The 18887-nt window shown below is 36.2% G+C and overlaps 2 protein-coding genes across 6 annotated transcripts in view; one reads left to right on the top strand and one right to left on the bottom strand.

Moving 5' to 3' along the window:
- XRCC4 (X-ray repair cross complementing 4) overlaps positions 1-18887 on the bottom strand; it is a 334165-nt gene that overhangs the window by 54338 nt on the left and 260940 nt on the right. Inside the window, exon 9 of one of the 5 annotated variants that reach the window (XM_037800809.1) lies at positions 261-921. The exons of the other annotated variants lie outside the window; for them this stretch is intronic. Within the exon in view, the coding sequence (XP_037656737.1) occupies positions 918-921 (4 nt within the window). The 3' untranslated portion in view covers positions 261-917. Of the gene's footprint in view, positions 1-260; positions 922-18887 lie in introns of those variants that run through there. 5 annotated transcript variants of the gene reach the window in all.
- Positions 4829-5005, top strand: LOC119507617 (DNA-directed RNA polymerases I, II, and III subunit RPABC4-like). The gene has a single exon (XM_037800811.1). The coding sequence runs from the start codon at positions 4829-4831 to the stop codon at positions 5003-5005; it is 177 nt and encodes a 58-aa protein (XP_037656739.1).

Below are 18887 nucleotides of genomic sequence, written 5' to 3'. Positions count from 1 at the left end.
TATGCCATTGTTCAAACTACTAAGCTAAAAAGAAAGTAAAGAAAGAGCTGCCTATGCATTCAATTCACTAGGTTGTTAAGAAGCCTGCAAGATTGAGAATAAAAGAATACAGCTTTGTTTAACTTGCAGAACAATAAATTAATTTTCATCTACAAAAATAAATTAAATCATTTCATTACTTTTGGAAATATAGTACTATTCAAAACATCATTTAGATGAAATACAATAATGCCATATCATTACCAAATAAGGCAAACAAACAGTGGAGATGTCAAACACATATTTAATTCTTTGCTTTAAATTAGATTTTGGAGTTTAAGTTTGTGGGTAATAATACCACAAAACACTGAATTCTTCGGCAGAAAAAACATTTAGTCAATCCCAGTTATTGGGGGTGGGGTGGGGTGGGGTGGATTACTTAGTAGAAGTAGTAATAATTGTAATCAGACACTGTTCTGCACAAGTGTTTTCCACATTCCCATGAGAGACTCCAGTTAAAAGGGGAGTCCTCAACTCAAACACATTTGGGAAATGTTGTTTAAATAAAGCTAACATACAAATATGCACTGTGACTCTCAGGCTATGGCTATAGCCTGCAATGTTTCCTAGAACATTAGACTAGGGAACCTGTTGTTTCACAGACACCTTTTAACATTGCAAGGAACAAACCTAAGGAAATGCTGCCCTAGGATAAATTATGGAACTTAAATTTTTCCCCATAAAGTTTGCTAGTTTTATTTCACCTTTCTTTTTATCTTATTAACAGGATATCCTCAAGTCCTTCGTCTTGCCCAGTACTTCAAACACACATATATATCCTTGGTGATCAAAATTTACCCTCTGTGGGCAGTACCCAGGATCCAGTTGTTTTTAGCTTTTCTCCCCCTCGAAGAGTCTTAATGTATAGTGCCTTCAAATCAGCTGTCACAAAGGAAAATACATGATAAATTAAGATGATCTGGCACATAAAGTTGCTAATTAATCAGGAGCATATAAATTTTAAAAAAGAGAGTCTGACTGTCTCAACCAAAAGAAATAAATCACAAATAGCATTGTGGCACAGTGCAAAGTCTAAGAGAAGATGGTCTAGTCAGTTAACCCAACAGTTATCCTATGAAAGCATATATCTATCTGGCTTACATGTAAGTCCAGTAATCAACTTTATTCTAAGAAAAGCATTGTTATTATACTAAGGAAAAATATTTAAAATTTTCATTATTCTTCTACCATTCGAAAGACAAAATAAAGGAAAAATATAGAAAGAAAACTTAGGCAAATTTTACAGGAATGTCAATAATAGAGACGCATTTTATAAATTTTATAATCTCATAATACTGTAACTTGCTGTGGCTGTGACATAAAATTATATAATTTATAAGCTATTAGGACTCTTAATAATTACCTAGTCCAGACTTCTCATGTGCGGATGAAATTTAAAAAGGGGAGAAGGATGATAAATGAACTCAAAGGCATACCCAGGACTTAGGACCCAGGTCTTTGACCTCTTTGTCGTTTAAGCTATCCAGTTGACCAAGGTGCCTCCCATATTTTATTTTTTTTCTTAAGAACTGTCACAAATTTCAGAAAAATGACACACAAACATATTTTGTGTATGTGTTTGTGTTTTTCATAATTACATGTTTAGACAGACTAAAAGCTACCAGCAAAGTTTATTTCATTTTCTATCTAAATTTATTTATATTAATTAGCTGATTCTGAAGTCTTGAAAACTCATGCAAAACCTATCTAAGCTGAATAGAAACACCAAATCTAACAAAGTCATGATTGTGATTGCACTACATTTACGCCTCAAAAATGACACTGCTATTAGAATGCCTTAGGAAGAGTACATCTTTACCTGCCAATATTCATGAGAGGTCATTTTGTAGCCTTTTAAAAATCTCTGAGTGGTATTGAAAAAGGAAATTCAATTTATTAGGATTAGAGAAAAGAAAATTGTGGCAACTTAGATTTCTTTGTACTAATTTAGAAAATCTCTGATTCCCCAATTTGCTAAAAGAGTTCTTAAACATTTAGTCACAAACAATGAACATTTTCCCTTTATGAACAGATAAAGTGAAACAGATTGTGCCCAATTAGTTTTCAGTCAAGAAACTTCTAGCTTGAGCCTTAATAATATGCTTTATAAAGTGTCCAAGTAATTAAGATTATTTTTAGCAGATAATTGGTATAAATCACATGGCCCCCAAAATAGTCAGATACTTAGAATGGTGTAATTATGCAACAAAGATTTAGCAAATGAATGAAATGCAGATAGATACTTAGTTTCTATTTTCTTAAATGGAATTAATAAAAATGTATCCACTTTATATATAATTCTACCTAATTTATATATAGTTCAAAGTTTTAATTTTTCAATTGTAAAAATTGAATTTCGTAAAAAAAAAGTTTAATTGTCTGTTTATTTATGGATTAAAAACGTTTAATTTTTATACATGAGAGAGATGTCTGCTTCCAGCTCTGATATGTAAAGAGCTTATAAGTCATCACTCCCGTCCTTACAAGAAAAAGCAGAATAGACTGAAAATCAGTACCTTTTCTTGTACCCATCAAATAAATGAATTTGTACACAACTCACCACTCTGAAATTTGGAGGAAAATCCAGGGAGTCACAACTGAAATCTGCTTACCTAGAGCAAAAACTGCTGGAGCCAGTAGGAACACTTAAATAGAAATTTTGATGAACTGCTGGAGGCTGAATGTGGATTAGCATGTGTGAGAAACTCCAGGGGCCACACTCTTGGGTGGCATACACTTGCAAAGATTTTTACCTCCAGGAACTCCACCAGATTCTCCTGTTGAAAATACAAAGGAGATCCCCTTGGGACTCTGGGGATGGGGTGGGAGGTGTGGGGAGCAACCATTGTTAAATATTCCCACAGCATTCTCTGTAACAATGGCCTGCTCTCCAGGCAAAGACTACCAGAGGCTTATCCCATCTCTATAGGTCCCCTTTACCCTTCTTGTCTCACCTAAGAGGGGGAAAAATCTAGAACACTGGGGACACACTTGTGATGGTCACATCCTGAAGGCACAAGCTCACTGAGAGACTGAGATTTAATCATAAGAGTATAGAATGCTTCCCCATTCTCACACCATACCATCACACCGTCAGAGTTCCAGGATAATAACAGATTACAGTTGAAAGAGGTGCAACACCCAGATTCTCCATAGCGAGAAGCAATCAGGGAAATCCAAAGTAGAAAAATAAGGACACCAAGGTAATGTGAAGCTTCTGCCACCTACAGCTAAGGCATGCATCAAACATAACCCAGCTCCTAGCCGTATTAACATAAATCCTCATTAAAGGTTTATTTACCTTAGTTCTTATTGCCAGATACAATAAATCCAGTTTTCAGCAAAAAATTACACGGATGCCAAAAAGCAAGGGAAAAAAAATACAGTCCTAAGCCTAAAAGCAAGTAGAGAATCAGAATTAAGAATTAACATCTTAACAATTAATATGTGAACAGAACTAGTGGAAACAGGAGACAACACACAAGAAAAATGGGTAATGTAAACAGAGAGATGGAAACTCTAAGAAGGAATCAAACTGACATGCTGTAAATCAAAAGCACTGTAACAGAAATGAGGAATACCTTTGATGGGCTTATCAAAAGACTGGATACAGCTGAGGAAAGAATTAGTGAGTTTGAAGATGAGTCAATAGAAACCACCTAATCTGAAATGCAAAGAGAAAAGGAATGAAAAAGCAGAACAGAAAATATAAGATCTATGGGACAATTTGAAATGGTGTAATATACATGTAAATGGAATACTAGAAAGTGAAGAAAGAAGAGGTTCAGCATAAGAAATATTTGAAGCAATAATGTCTTAGAACTTCCAAAATTAATGGCAGACACCAAACCACAGATCCAGAAAGGTCAGAGAACACTAAGCAGGACAAATACCAAAACAAAACAAAACCTACATATAGGCATGTCATATTCAAATTGCAGAAAACCAAAGAAGAAGAAAATAAAGAAGCCTGAGGGGAAAGAAAATCCTACCTGTAGATGAACAGGGGTAAGAATTACAGCGAACTTTTCATGAGAAACTATTCAAACAAGAAGAGAGTGGAGTGAAATATTTAAAGTGTTGAAAGAAAGAAACCTATCAACCTAGAATTCTACATTCAACAAAATTATCCTTCAAATGTAATGGGGAAATAAATACTTTTTCAGACAAACAAAAACTCAGGGAATTAGTTGCCAGCAGACCTGCCCTCCAAGAAATGTTAAACCAAGTTATTGGGGGAAAATGAAAATGATATCGACATAAAGAAAAAGAGTGTTGAAGAAGGAATAAATGAGAGGAAAATAGAATCTTTTCTCATTCTTAACTGATCTAGAAGATAACTGTTTAAAGTAATAATAGCAACAATGTATTGGGTACTTATAGCATATGGATAAGAGAAATGAATGACAGCATGTCATAAGAGACGGAGGGAAGAATTGGAAATACTCTCTAAAGTACCTGCACTAAAACTGTGAAGTAGTATAGTATTATTTGAAGGTGGAATTAGATTAGTTAAAAATGTATATTGTAAATGCTAGGGAAACCATAAAAAATTAAAAAGAAGTATAATTGATATGCTAAGAAAGGAGATAAAATGGAATCATCTAATATGTTTAATTAAAACTACAGAAAGTAAAATTTGGGCTCCTCAACCACGCCGAGAACGGAAGGAGTGGGACTCCACCTCCGTGTAATATGCTGGTGCCAGAAGTTCATGGCAACTCAGCCACAAACTGGGTACTGTTTGCAATTCCTGAGTAAGAGGGTTTCTCCCTGCTGTGGACTAACAATGGACAACCAGACAGACATGCAATACCCAAAGCAGCAGCCAATGATCTGTATCTGTGGAGAACGTCACACAGGAAATGAAATAAAATCCAGGGATCCAATGAGATGCAGAGAATGTGGATACAGAATAATGTACAAGAAAAGGACTAAAAGATTGGTGGTTTCTGACACTCGATGAAGTGTGAATTCAGAGTAACATCTTCTCTTGTAGTTGAATTTGCCATCAATGTTTCACATTCTTATACAGCTTTTGGTTAGCATACTTATCTTTATGAATTCAACTACATATACACAATTTCATTTTTTAAACTATATTGCATTTAGATAGCTGTTAATACTTTGTATAGAGAAATTGTTTTATTTTGGGTTCAATTACATGACTTTAATTTAATTTTATTGTATATTTAATCTGACACATGGTAAGGTTAGAATTGCTTTTCCTAACCCATACTTTTAATCAAAACCTAGAATCACTGGGTCTTTTGTTTAAAATACAGGTTTCTAGGGCACTTTGAGGGTCTGATGTTCCAAGTATGTTCCTTGGAAACTACTATCCTCCATCTTGAGTTAACAGAGTTTGCAAACTTTGCAGTGTCATTTGGTAGTGGGTCTACTAGTGTACTTGCTGTCAGTGTGCATATATCATTTTAACTTCTGTTTTTCATGTATTACTTGATATAGGACTTTCTGTATTTCTACATAATGCTTGATTAAGATCTTGGGACAGAGAAGAGAAATTTTAATGGTTTTTCTCTGTAAGGCAAAAATCAACTCCAAGTAAAGTGGATGAAGCAGACTCTTAAGTCAGGTGCAGTTTCCTGGGTATAATAATTCATTACGATAAAAAATTCTGCCTTCAGAATATAAAAAGAATGGGGATTGGTTACACTAAATTATTGGACAAATGCTTAAAACTTTTGCCTCCATCTTAGAACATGGAATTGAGGCTTACACCTGTACTCCATCATTATGGAATGTTATGTTGGCCTCCTTAACATTCATCTTAAAGATTAGATAAGTTCCAACTTTTTAATAGCCATGTCTGTCTGTCTGTCTCTCTTTTTTTGGTCTATTTCTTTTTAAAGAATGCTTCCTTGATCCAGGCTTTCCTTTACCTATGATTTTTATAATTTTTTGGTTCTTGTATGTTCCTTTTTGACCTTATACTTTTCACACAGGGAATCCTAATATATATGCTATCTCCGTATGATGGTTCCTTAAACAAATAAACCCCAAGTGTAATGTAGTTAACATTTTTCTTAACTGTTCTAATTCATCTTAGGTCTTTTGTGTATTGAAAGTTTATTGGAATATTGTTATTTGGTTAATTAGGCAGATGGTTTAATGGGAAAATATTATACCTGGAACTCAAGACCAATGTTTTCAGTCAGTCACTTAACCTCTTTGTGCCCCCTTTATCTGTAAGACGGAAGTAATCTGACCTCTTCCCTACCTGGATATTTTCATGAAAAAAAAAAAAAAGAGAGAAATCAGATGTAAAATTGCTTTAAAAAGATTATTTTGAATAGTACTCCATAAATATAAAAATCAGTACATTTGAGCTTGAAATTGATACATCACTTGTTCCCTACTAAACTGCTTACCAACAGCTGTGAACACTGAGTGAAAAAGCACTGAATGGAACTTAAAACTGTAAGTTTCAGCCTTGCCACTTAGCTTAATGATTTTGGGTAATTCACTTCATTTCTTTTTAACTTCAGTTTCATTGTCAATGTGGAGTTATTATGCTGGTCACTGAAGTAATATGTTTTGAGATAAGCTATTCTGAGAGATCAAAATTATGAAAAATTCAAATATAACAGATGAAATCAGAAATGACCAGCCCTAAGGAATAATAAAATATATAAAGACATGGCCTCTTCCTCATATACACATATGTGCATACATCTCCACCCCTCCCAGAATAAGTCAAAAGTTGGTCAAGGAGGAGTGTTGTTATTTGAGCAGAGAGTTGAAGGATGAGAAGGCAACAGTCATTAGAAGATAAAAAAGAGCATTTCTGAAATAGTGAAAATATCCAGTGGAAAAGCTCTAGAGTGAGAAGTGAGCTTGTGCCCACTTCAGAATGAAGCCCACGTGACTGGAACTTGATGAGGCGGGAAAGTGTAGGAAGAGACAATGTTACACAGGTAGGGAGCGGCCAGCTCACTCAGAGCCTTGTGATGGGAAGCCACTGGGGAAATAAGCAGGAGAGTAACATGTTTAAGACTTCAAAGATCACTCAGGCTGTTGTGTGAGAATGGACTGCACAGAGACAGGTGTGGCAGTGGGGAGCCAGTTAGGAGCTATCTGTAATAGTTCAGACTGACAGTCATGGTGACCGGGCTGGGGTGGTAGCTGTGGAGGAGGTGAGAAGTGGCTGATTGTGAGAGAGATGTTTTGAACTTAAACTGATAGGACTTATTGATGGATTGGTTAGTAGTCAAGAACTCGGTAAACAGCATGGGCTTTGGCAGAAGGCTCTGGGTCCAGATACCCACACTAACCCTGTTAGCTCGCTATGTCACCTTACCAGCCCTTACTTCCCTCATGTGTAAAACAGGTGTGAAATAATAGCACCTACTTCAAATTTAATGTTGTAATATAAAATAAAGTAATCCATGTGTGGTGGTTTGGGACTATATGTACCCCAGAAAAACATGTTCTTAACTTTAATCCACTCCTGTGGGTATGGACCCATTGTAAGTAGGACCTTTTGATGAGGCTACTTCAGTTAATGTGTGACCCACCTCATTCAAAATGGGTCTTAATCCTCTTACTGGAGTCTTTTATAAGAGAACGAAATTCAGGCAAAGAGAGAGAGAGCCAGGGAAGCAAGAAGCAGAAATCAACGAAACCCAGAAGACAAGGCAGAACCCTGCAGACACCATCATGTGTCTTGCCATGTGGCAGAGGAGCCAAGGATCGCCAGCAACTGGTCTTCGGGAAGAAAGCATCACTTTAATGACGCCTTGATTTGGGTATTCTTCTGGCCTCAAAACTGTAAGCTAATGAATTCCCATTGTTTAAGACAATCCATTTCATGATATTTGCTGGAGCAGCCTAAGAAACTAAAATACCATGTAAAACTCTCAGTCTAATAAATGTTAACTATTACTTAAAAAAAAAAAACTACAGAAACTAGAAAAATGGGAAAAAGAAACAAAGAACAAATGCAACAAACAGAAAACTATTATAATCATGGCTGATATTAATCCAGCAATATCAATAATCACTTTAAATGTGGATGGTATAAATAAACAAATAAAAGACAGATCATCAGCGTGTATTAAAAAACTAAGACCCAACAATATGTTGTCTATTAGGAACCCACTTTAAATATCAAGACTTGGATAGTTTAAAAGTAAATGATGGAGAAAAATTTACCATGCCAACACTAATCAAAAGAATACTGGAGTAGCTATAATAATTTCAGAGAAAGCAGACTTCACAAAAAAGGAAAATAATCAGGAATAAAGAAACATATTACATAATGATAAAGGAGTCAATTCTCCAAAACATAATAGCCCTAAACGTGTATGCACCTAATAACAGAGAATCAAAATACTTCAAGCAAAAAAAAAAAAACAAAAAAAAAACCACAAAACACTACAGGCAAAACTAATAGAATGGAAAGATGAAATACATAAATCCACTTTAATAGCTGGAGGTTTCACTGTCCCTCTTTAAGTAATTGACAGATCCAGCAAACAGAAGATCAATAGGATATGGCTGACCTGAACACCTCAATCAATCAACTTGATCTAATTGATATTTATAGGCTATTCCATTCAACAATAGAAGAATATACATCCTTCTCAGGCTTACACGGATCAGTCACCAGGACAGACCACATACTTGGTCATGAAACTGTAGCTGTGAAGTTAGGATTTAAGGGATGATTATGATTACTGAATCACTATATAGAGACTCCGTTTTTACTTTCTGGTATATTAGAGTAGACAGAGGGAAATCTCTGAAATTCTGAACTGTAATCTAGCTGCCTTGATCTCTGATAATGATTGTATATCTTTTGCCTTTACGAATGTAAAAACCTTGTGATTGACCTTCACTTGTACCCATTTTATCCAGTTTTATGACTTAGGAGTCTTGTGATCACTAAAGACAGCCCAATTCCAAAGTTCTCTTGATAACTGAAGCTGGATCTAACAAAAAAGGGCCCAACTGACATGCACAGTAGCTTAGACTTCAACCTATACGTGACCTATACCTCATTATAATACTACAAATCACAACCCAACTACATATTAAGGTCTCCATTTTCTTACATACATTCTGTGACTAAGCATGTAATCATTCTGCACATGCTCAATATAATTAGATCATCTCTAATTACATCACCTTGAGCCACTGTGCTCATTATCCTAAAACCTGCCCATCTTTTGATACTATAAAACTATCAGAATTATTGTAGTTCAGGGAGACAGATATTTAGGCGGATAGGCCATCTGATCTCCTGCTTCATGACTAGCAATAAACTCTTCCCTCTTTGAAACACTGGTGTCTCAGGAATTGGTCATTTGAGCATGTGAGGTACAGAACCCACTGCTTTTGTCCAGTTTCAAAACCACCTTAACAGGAGGCGGGGCAAGATGGTGGCATAGAGAGGAGTGGAAGCTAAGCAGTCCCCCTGGAACAACTACAAAAAACCAGAAACTACTAGCAAATAATCCAGAATAACTGCGGGGAGACAAATGAGACCATCCAACTCATCACACACCAACCTGAATTGGGAGGAATGCCCGAGAACACAGCATAAAATCTGTAAGTAAAACCTGCGGATCCAAGTTGTGAGACCCCCTCCCCCATAACCCAAGCTGCAAAGCCTTGTGGTGCCAAAGAGAAGCTCTCTCCCAGCAAGTGAATATAGCTCAGCTGAGCTCCAACTGGGGTTTTAAGTAGCGAGTGTGAACTGCTCACTACAGGTACACATCCCCAAAAAACAGACAGAAGCTTTGGGTGACGACTGACCTTGGAGAGCTGGAGGGTCGCCTTGGACTGGGTCTGAAGGGGACTATCTGTTTCTTTTTCGGCTCAGTGGAGAAAGCCCCAGTCATTTTCAGTTTCCAGGGCTGTGACTCAGGAAAGGGTGGAGACAGCACAAGCAGAGAGAGAGACCATTGAAATGCTAATGACCTCTACCTGGGGTGTCTGTCTTCTCTAGCAGGAAAGGGGTGGGGCCCTTTCCATTCAGAACCAGACCCCAGAGTCTGGGGGAACACGGCCATACCTCCTCACACTAGTCAAGAATTATAGGCTAACAGGCATCACCTGCTAGGCAGAAAAGCACAGTGATCTGAGGCATCACAGGGTGGAGCAATTTTCTAAGACACACCCTCAGGGAAACCAGATACTGAATATTTCTTCCCTCTGGGACCTGAGCCTGTTCTGGTCTGGGAAAACCTGATTTGGATAACCAAGGAAACCATGCCTAGACAACAGAAAATTACAACCTACACTAAGAAAAACAAAGTTACGGCCCAGTCAAAGGAACAAACGTACACTTCAACTGAGATACAGGAATTTAAACAACTAATGCTAAATCAAATCAAAAAGTTTAGAGAAGATATTGCAAAAGAGATAGAGGCTGTAAAGGAATCACTGGGCATATATATGGCAGAAATCAAAAGTTCAAAAAAACAACTAGTAGAATCTATGGAAATGAAAGGCACAACACAAGAGATGAAAGACACAATGGAAACATACAACAGCAGATCTCAAGAGGCAGAAGAAAACACTCAGGAACTGGAGAACAAAACACCTGAAAGCCTACACGCAAAGGAGCAGATGGAGAAAAGAATGAAAAAATATGAGCAACGTCTCCGGGAACTCAAGGATGAAACAAAGTACAATAATGTACGTATCATTGGTGTCCCAGAAGGAGAAGAGAAGGGAAAGGGGGCAGAAGCAATAATAGACGAAATAATTAATGAAAATTTCCCATCTCTTATGAAAGACATAAAATTAGAGATCCAAGAAGCACAGCATACTCCAAACAGAAGAGATATGAATAGGCCTACGCCAAGACACTTAATAATCAGATTATCAAATGTCAAAGACAAAGAGAGAATCCTGAAAGCAGCAAGAGAAAAGTGATCCATTACATACAAAGGAAGCTTAATAAGACTATGTGCGGATCTCTCAGCAGAAACCATGGAGGCAAGAAGGAAGTGGTGTGATATATTTAAGGTACTGAAAGAGAAAAAACACCAACCAAGAATCCTATATCCAGCAAAGCTGTCCTTCAAATATGAGGGAGAGCTCAAAATATTTTCTGACAAACAGACAATGAGAGACAAGAGACTTTGTGAACAAGACACCTGCCCTACAGGAAATACTAAAGGCAGCACTACAGGGTGATAGAAGACAGGAGTGTGTGGTTTGGAACACAATTTTGGGAGATGGTAGCACAACAATGTTAAGTACACTGAACAAAGGTAACTACGAATACGGTTGAGAGAGGAAGATGGGGAGCATGTGAGACACCACAAGAAAGGAGGAAAGATAAAGACTGGGACTGTGTAACTTGGTGAAATCTAGAGTATTCAACAATTGTGGTAAAATGTACAAATATGTTCTTTTAAGAGGGAGAACAAGCAAATGTCAACCTTGCAAGGTGTTAAAAATGGGGAGGCATTGGGGGAGGGATGCAATCAGCATGAACTAGAGACTGTAACTAATAGAATCATTGTATTATGCTTCCTTTAATGTAACAAAGGTGATATACCAAGGTGAATGCAGATAAGAGGGGGGGATAGGGGAGGCATGTTAGACACTTGACATTGGTGGTATTGTCTGATTCTTTATTCTACTTTGATTTAAGGTTATTTTTCCTTTTGCTGCTTCCTAGCTGTCATTTTTTTCCCTCTTTCTTTTGCCTCTCTACCTTCTTTGACTCTCCCTCCTGCCTTGTGGAAGAAATGTAGATGCCCTTATATAGATAGTGGTGAAGGTGGTGAACACATAAATGTATGATCATGCAGAGAACCATCGATTATTTACTCGGGATGGAATGTATGGTGAGTGAACAAAACAATATTAAAAAAAAAAATGGGTTGATGACAAAACCTTGAGGGCAATATACTGAGTGAAATAAGCCAGACACATAAGGACAATTATTGCAGGGTCTCACTGATAGGAACTAATTATAATCTGTAAACTCATAGACATGAAATATAAGGTACCAAGATATAGGACGAGGCTTAAGAATGGGGAGTGGTTGCTTAGTATGAGCAGAATGTTCAATTAGGATGAACTTAAATGTTTGGAAATGAACAGGGGTGTTGGTAGCAAGATGTGAGAATAACTAACAGTGCCGAATGGTGTGTGAATGAGGTGGAAAGGGGAAGCTCAGAGTCATACATGTTACCAGAAGGAAAGTTGGAGGTCAAAAGATGGGAATGTATAAAACTGAATCCTATGGTGGGCAATGTCCATGATCAACTGTACAAATACTAGAAATCGCTTCCATGAACCAGAACAAATGTATGACAATACAATTAGAAGTTAATAATAGAGAGGCATATAGGGAAGAACTATACACCTATTACAAACTATATACTACAGTTAGTAGCATTTCAACATTTTTTCATAAACAGTAACAAATGTACTATATCAATACTATGAGTCAACAATTGAGGGGGGTTGGTTAGGGATAGGGGAGGAAAAAGAAAACCACCTTAACATATTTAAAATAATAGAAATCATAAAAAGTATGCTCTCAGACTACAATAGAAATAAATTAGATATCAATTAACAGAAAGATAGCTGGAAAACCCCCAAATATTTGGAGATTAAGCAACACACTTCTAAATAAATGGATCAAAGAAGAAGTCTCAAAGAAATTAAAAAAAAATATTTGGAAGTTAGTGAAAATTAAAATGCCACAAACTGAAATCTGTGCAATGCATCAAAAACAACGCTAGGAGGGAAATTTATAGCATTAAATGTATATATTAGAAAAGAAGAAATATCTACAATCAATAATCTAAGCTTCAAACTTAGGAAACTAAAGAAAGAAGAGTACTTTAAGCCTAAAACAATCAGAAGTAAAGAATTAATAAATATTTGAGAGCAATGAAATTGAAAATAAGAAAACAATAGAAAAAATCAAAGAAACCAAAACTAGTTTTCTTAAAAGATCAATGAAATTTATTACATAAGACAATGTATTTGGAGATACACTGTAAATGGTAAATGGTATGCATGACATTGCATTTATTCATTAATTCAAAATATGCTCAATTAAGAAAATTAAAGATTTTAGAAGGGACTTCACACAACATAGATGGTCAAAACATCATAGAAATCCATAGTTGTTTGTATGTATATGGATGAGAACCATGAGGAATTCATGATTAAATTTCTAGAGATCTATCTGCACCTCCATTCTGAATCATACGTGATCAAGGAAAACCATTCTGGATTATAAAATGGTATTATAAGTTGTCAGGCTGAAGTAACCATATGTCAACATCCAAAAAATTTAACTCAGCTTCATTTTTGCATTTGCATGAATGTTTGTGGAACCAGGAGTAGTGAGCTGTGCCATCCTCCCCTCTGTTACCATAGAACTTTGTTATAGATTATTTGCAAACACAGGTTTCCCTGTTAGATGGATAAGCCGAAACCAATGATTTTGAGTGGAAGAGTACTCTTCTTGTCTCATAGTGCTCCTGAAATCTTCTGAGTGGGCAGGATGCCAAGCTTACTGACAGATCATTTAAATACGTATGCTCTTCTTTGTCAGTCTCCCACCTAAGAATACATTGATTAGAACTGGGACAGGGTACAGTAAAAAAAAGCAGAATGGGGATGCAGGGTCAAGTAAAACTTATGTCATTGTTCCCTGGCAGTATGCCTAACAAATCCTAGATGTGCAACATTTATCAATGTAATCTTAATCCTGGATAGGGCAGCCTAGAACACTGATGGTCAATTAATTTATTTTGGGGGACAGCCCTTTATTGCTGACATCATTTGACCAACTGGTGACAAAATACTGTCAACCCTACCTCTTTCACATCACTTGTATTTGTCCCTGAGTTTTCATCTAGTCCAAATACTTTGGTCCAGGGGCTCATCTTCAGTTTTCTTCATTACTGCAATAACTCTCTCTACTGTCCACCTCACTAAACACTTCTTTGTCTCAATCTTCTCATGTACTTTCTGATCTCTGCCCTTTAATTCTTCTTTTCTGCTTTAGGCTTCCCTGTGACAATGAGGTAATGCTTAGGCCTTTGGCATTCAGGGCCAAGGAAATGATTGATGATACTGGAACACTGATGCTCAAAAATCTTTTTTTCTCCTATTATCTAAGCAATGGGCAAACACATTTCCACATGATGAAAGTCCCATGCACGAATTCTGTTCCTACATCCATTTTTACTACCAATAAGAAATTTTTAAGGACATCTTGTTTTAAAGGGGTTTAAGATATACATTATACCTTATTATGCAACTGCAATCTAGCTTTCACCAAAACCTCAAAAAGTTCACCAAAACCTCAAAAATGAACAAAAGTCAAAATAGCTAGCAGGTAGCAGAGTTTGTGATACTAAAGTCTATTTTCTTAACCACTGCTTAACCAATGCATGCTTTTAACTGGATAGAACCCCTTCCTTCTTTTCCGAATTAGTGACTGCGTGTTGACATTGCTTTAGTTATTGGAGAGCAGAGATCAATGGCACACAATTTTTCTGAAACATTTTTAGGAGATAACTGGCAGATAACCAGACTAACATAAATACCTGAAAAATAGCAAAATAGCATTTAACAGCCTTCTGAAGTAGAAAAATGCCAGGAAAAATAGCAACTATCTTTCAGTAACTCTACTCATATCCATTTAACTTCTACAAACATCAAAATTAACAAGAAACTGTGATTCTGGGCAAAATTGATTGTTTTTTCCCCTCAAAGACAGTGAGATATTCATTTATATATACAATTGCAACACAGACTGACTGGGAAGACCTGATTTTGGGAGCAGTATGTATTCATTGAAATATTGATTTGTTATCACCATATAAAGAGATTTGCTATTAGGCATGCTTGTCTTGGAGTATATTATTTAGATATGGGTCAATATCTCTACTTTGCCATGTATGCTTGAGAAAGCTACTTTTCAACGCCCGCCCCACCCCCTCCCATAACACACATTCTGAGTCTCTTCATGTGTTGACTAGAATAGGGATAATAAGACTACCTTGCAGGATTGTTATAAGGACTAGAGAGAATCTATGTAGTGTAAAGGTGGACACATAGGTGCTAAATAAATGGTGGTTGCTGTTATTGTTATCACTATTATCGTTATCACAAATGTGGAGGGTTCCCTGTATTAATGAGCATGTCTTAGAGAATCCCTTCAGAGAGACATTAAATTTGTGTGAGGGCCACTGTTGATTATTCTGAGCATAGAATAAAGGTGACAAGTTGTTAGACAGAAAAGAAAATGTGAGTCAGTAATGTCAGAGAAGAACTGTAACAGGGAGCTTCTTTTAGACATTTTAGACACAAAGATCATCAGATGAGAAAGGAAACTGAAATTCACACAGACCAATTCATAGTTCACTGGTCCCAGGGGTCACATTTAGATTTCAGTCAGAGATTTGTTGTGCCAAATTATTCCATTTCTAGAACCTCGCCCTGCTATGGATATTATCTTACTAACTAGGAATTAAGGGCTGGATCGTCTGCCTTTTCTAAAGGAACACATGCCAAGGGCAGGGGATATCTTAGACTAATTCCACTTCTGATTCAAACAAACTTTGAAAAAAGGAATAACAAGCTCCTGTGAAAAGTCATGCTTTTAGCTTTTGTAAATCAGCTGCTGCATTCCAGGAGGGTGGAGAGACAGCAGAGGAAATCACAGACTATGCCTCCGCCCCTCTGAACAAAGCCTGAAGGAATTACCAAGGGGACCAGAAAAAAATTATACGACTTAGAATTACAAGAACATACTCGTGGTTTTCAGTGGAATTTATTACTTTTAATTTACCAAGGTTATTGCGATGAAACAATCTGATTAATATTAATTCGTTGCAAAATATAGCACCATGGCCAACTTCTCTTTGACTTCTGAGTATTTCCCAAAACTATGAACAAATTAGAATGATTCTGAAACAATGCTTACTTTTGATTCCTTTGTTTCAACCAACCAGTAGGACAAAACAAGCTATGAAAAATATTACATAAAGAGAAATTCCAAAGGCTGTGTAATGAGCTGTTTTTTATTCACAAAGTAGCAGACTTCTCAATTTACCTATTCACCTCTACTCCTTTCTAGTCCAATAACTCTCAGAATTCACACAAACATTCTTTAAACTTTTTAAACATTGTTTTTAAATCCACAAATCATCCTGTATTATAATGAGCATGTCTTAGAGAATCCTTTCAGAGAGACATTAAATTTGTGTGAGGGCCACTGTTGATAATTCTGAGCATAGAATAAAGGTGACAAGTTGTTAGAAAAGAAAATGTGAGTCAGTAATGTCAGAGAATACACATGAATGTATTTAGACTGTATTTCAGATAAGGCTAAAATTCCCTTTGAGAAACCTCTGCCCCTCCCAAATTCCAGCCCCTACTTGCACCAGAGGTAACCACAATTAAGTTTATTCCTAACCTTTCAGAAACTGTCAATGCATTTACTTACCAATGAAAATATTTGGTATTTTCTAGTTCTATTTTTGCCTAATTGCTATTATAAAAAACATTCTGCAACTTGTTTTTATTAACTTGTAAGAAATTCTATGGTACACATATTCATTCATAGAAGCCAAAAAAATAGTGGAAATAATACTGGACAAGCAACAGGTTCTGGGCCTGCGCTATCAAATAACAGCCATGAAAATTTGGGCATGCCACTAACTTTTCTAACCTCGTCTTTTAATAGTCTATCCTTTATCCCTCTCTCACAGAGTTTGTGTAAAAATCAAATAAAGTAATATGTGTGGGTATACTTTGAAAGCTGTACAGTTTTATATAGACATAAAATATTATTTGTCAAATATTATCTGGAAAATGATCAGGCAGTGTACTGTTCTAGTTTGCTAATGCTGCAGAATGCAAAACACCAGAGATGGATAGGCTTTTATAAAACAGGGGTTTATTTTGCTACACAGTTACAGTCTTAAGGCCACAAAACATCCAAGGTAACACCTCAACAACTGGGTACCTTCACCGGAGGATGGCCAATGGCGTCTGGAAAGCCTCTGCTAGCTAGGAAGGCAGCTGGCGTCTGCTCCAAAGCTCCGGCCTCAAAACGGCTTTCTCCCAGGACATTCCTCTCCAGCAAGCTTGCTCCTCCTCAAAATGCCACTCACAGCTGCACTCACTAAGTTCCCTCTCTTTGAGTCAGCTCATTTATATAACTCCACTGATCAAGGCCCACCCCGAATGGGTAGGGCCACGCTACATGGGAACATCTCATCAAAATTATCACCCACAGCTGGGTGGGGCACATTCCAAGCAAATCTCTGCCCCACAAGACCACAAAGATAATGGCATTTGGGGGACACAATACATTCAAACCGGCACAGCTACTATTCTGAAAGTATAAACTATAGGTATTTAACTTATAATTTTAACCAAGATGTGTCACAGAATATTTTAATATTGAAATATTTATTTAGTGGCATATTCACTACCAGATTTGAATGCTTCACTGGAAAAACTTTGATATCTTATATATATCAAAGGCTTAATAATAGGAAAATATTATTTGCATGTAAGTTCAAGCATTATATAGTTATTAAATGGATAATTTACAAATCTGATTCAATTTTTACATCCATGAGCTTCTATGCTTGATTACCAAAGTAAATGAACAGCGGCCCTAATGCATTTAAAACAATCAGAATGATGGAATCAGAAAAGAGGTTGCAAAACTCTGACATTTAAAAATATTTTACAATTCATCCCCAAACTACCACATGTGGTGTTCAAAGGGTCACTTTAGTAAAAACAACTGTATAAATGACTTCAGTTTAAGTTAGAATTCTTTTAAGCAAAATGTTCTTTATATGATACAAATCTGAAAGCTTTGTATTTTAAGTAAATTATGATATTAGGATTCTGGGACATATAATTAAAAATTTTTCTTTAGTCTCTGAGTTAAGGTACAACAAGGTACAGTTGGTTATAGATCTAGTTTGTTACTAGGTGTGTTGATCTCTCCTTTTACCACATTAATTAAATACCAAATGAAAAGCATACTCTACCAAAGCCCCTCTTTTTCAGGTTCTTTCATGAAGAGGATTATCAACAAGAAACATATTGCCTCTACCTGAAATAAAAATCTCCATGTAACTATTTACTCAGACTGTCTTTCATTATGAAGTATTCACTTTTCACTCCATTTTTCTTTTGTCTTGGGGTTCATAAGGACGTGGGGAGAATGACTTGTATTTCTGAACCTTCCCATTTTCATTTTTGTTTTTTTTTACACATTACCTTTCTCTACTTGTTCAGAGTCTCCAAGTTCACCTGGCTACCCAATTTTCACTTGTCAACTTTAAAACAAAAGAGCTATGGGAAAGTATTGACATATGTACATATGGAAAAAATGTTATACAAAGCTATAACATTTTTAGGGGAATCAATGTAATCATAACAAGATAATTCAGAGATGAGTTAAGACTCTAAAATACGAGTAAGACAGAGTGCTTCACAAGTACATTCATGTCTGAAAAAGAAGGTGGGGCAGACGGAACATGTATCTAATGTCTTCCTTTTAGAAGCCAAAAATGAAGACAAACTGTAATGATTATTTGGGGGTCAGTTTAGTTCAACTCCAAATTATAACTGAACATAAGCATTTAATGAATTAGTGGAAGAAAGTAGATTATAAAACTGTAATTGTGTAAATCAGAAAATGACTCATATGATAGCTTTCAGATCTGTTTTAATGTACTAGTTTGTGCTGATTTTTCTAAATAGAGAAATTTTGACTGCTAAGTTTTCACTCAGAGGAGAAAGAAGTAACACAATGATACGTGTTCCAACTAGGTAGATGTAAATGGGAGAAATGAAAGTTCCAA

This window comes from Choloepus didactylus, chromosome 13 (assembly GCF_015220235.1).
Source record: "Choloepus didactylus isolate mChoDid1 chromosome 13, mChoDid1.pri, whole genome shotgun sequence".
Classification (NCBI taxonomy): Eukaryota; Metazoa; Chordata; class Mammalia; order Pilosa; family Megalonychidae; genus Choloepus; species Choloepus didactylus.
Note: the sequence above shows the minus strand (reverse complement) of the source record. Positions and strands in the feature narration are given on the sequence as shown.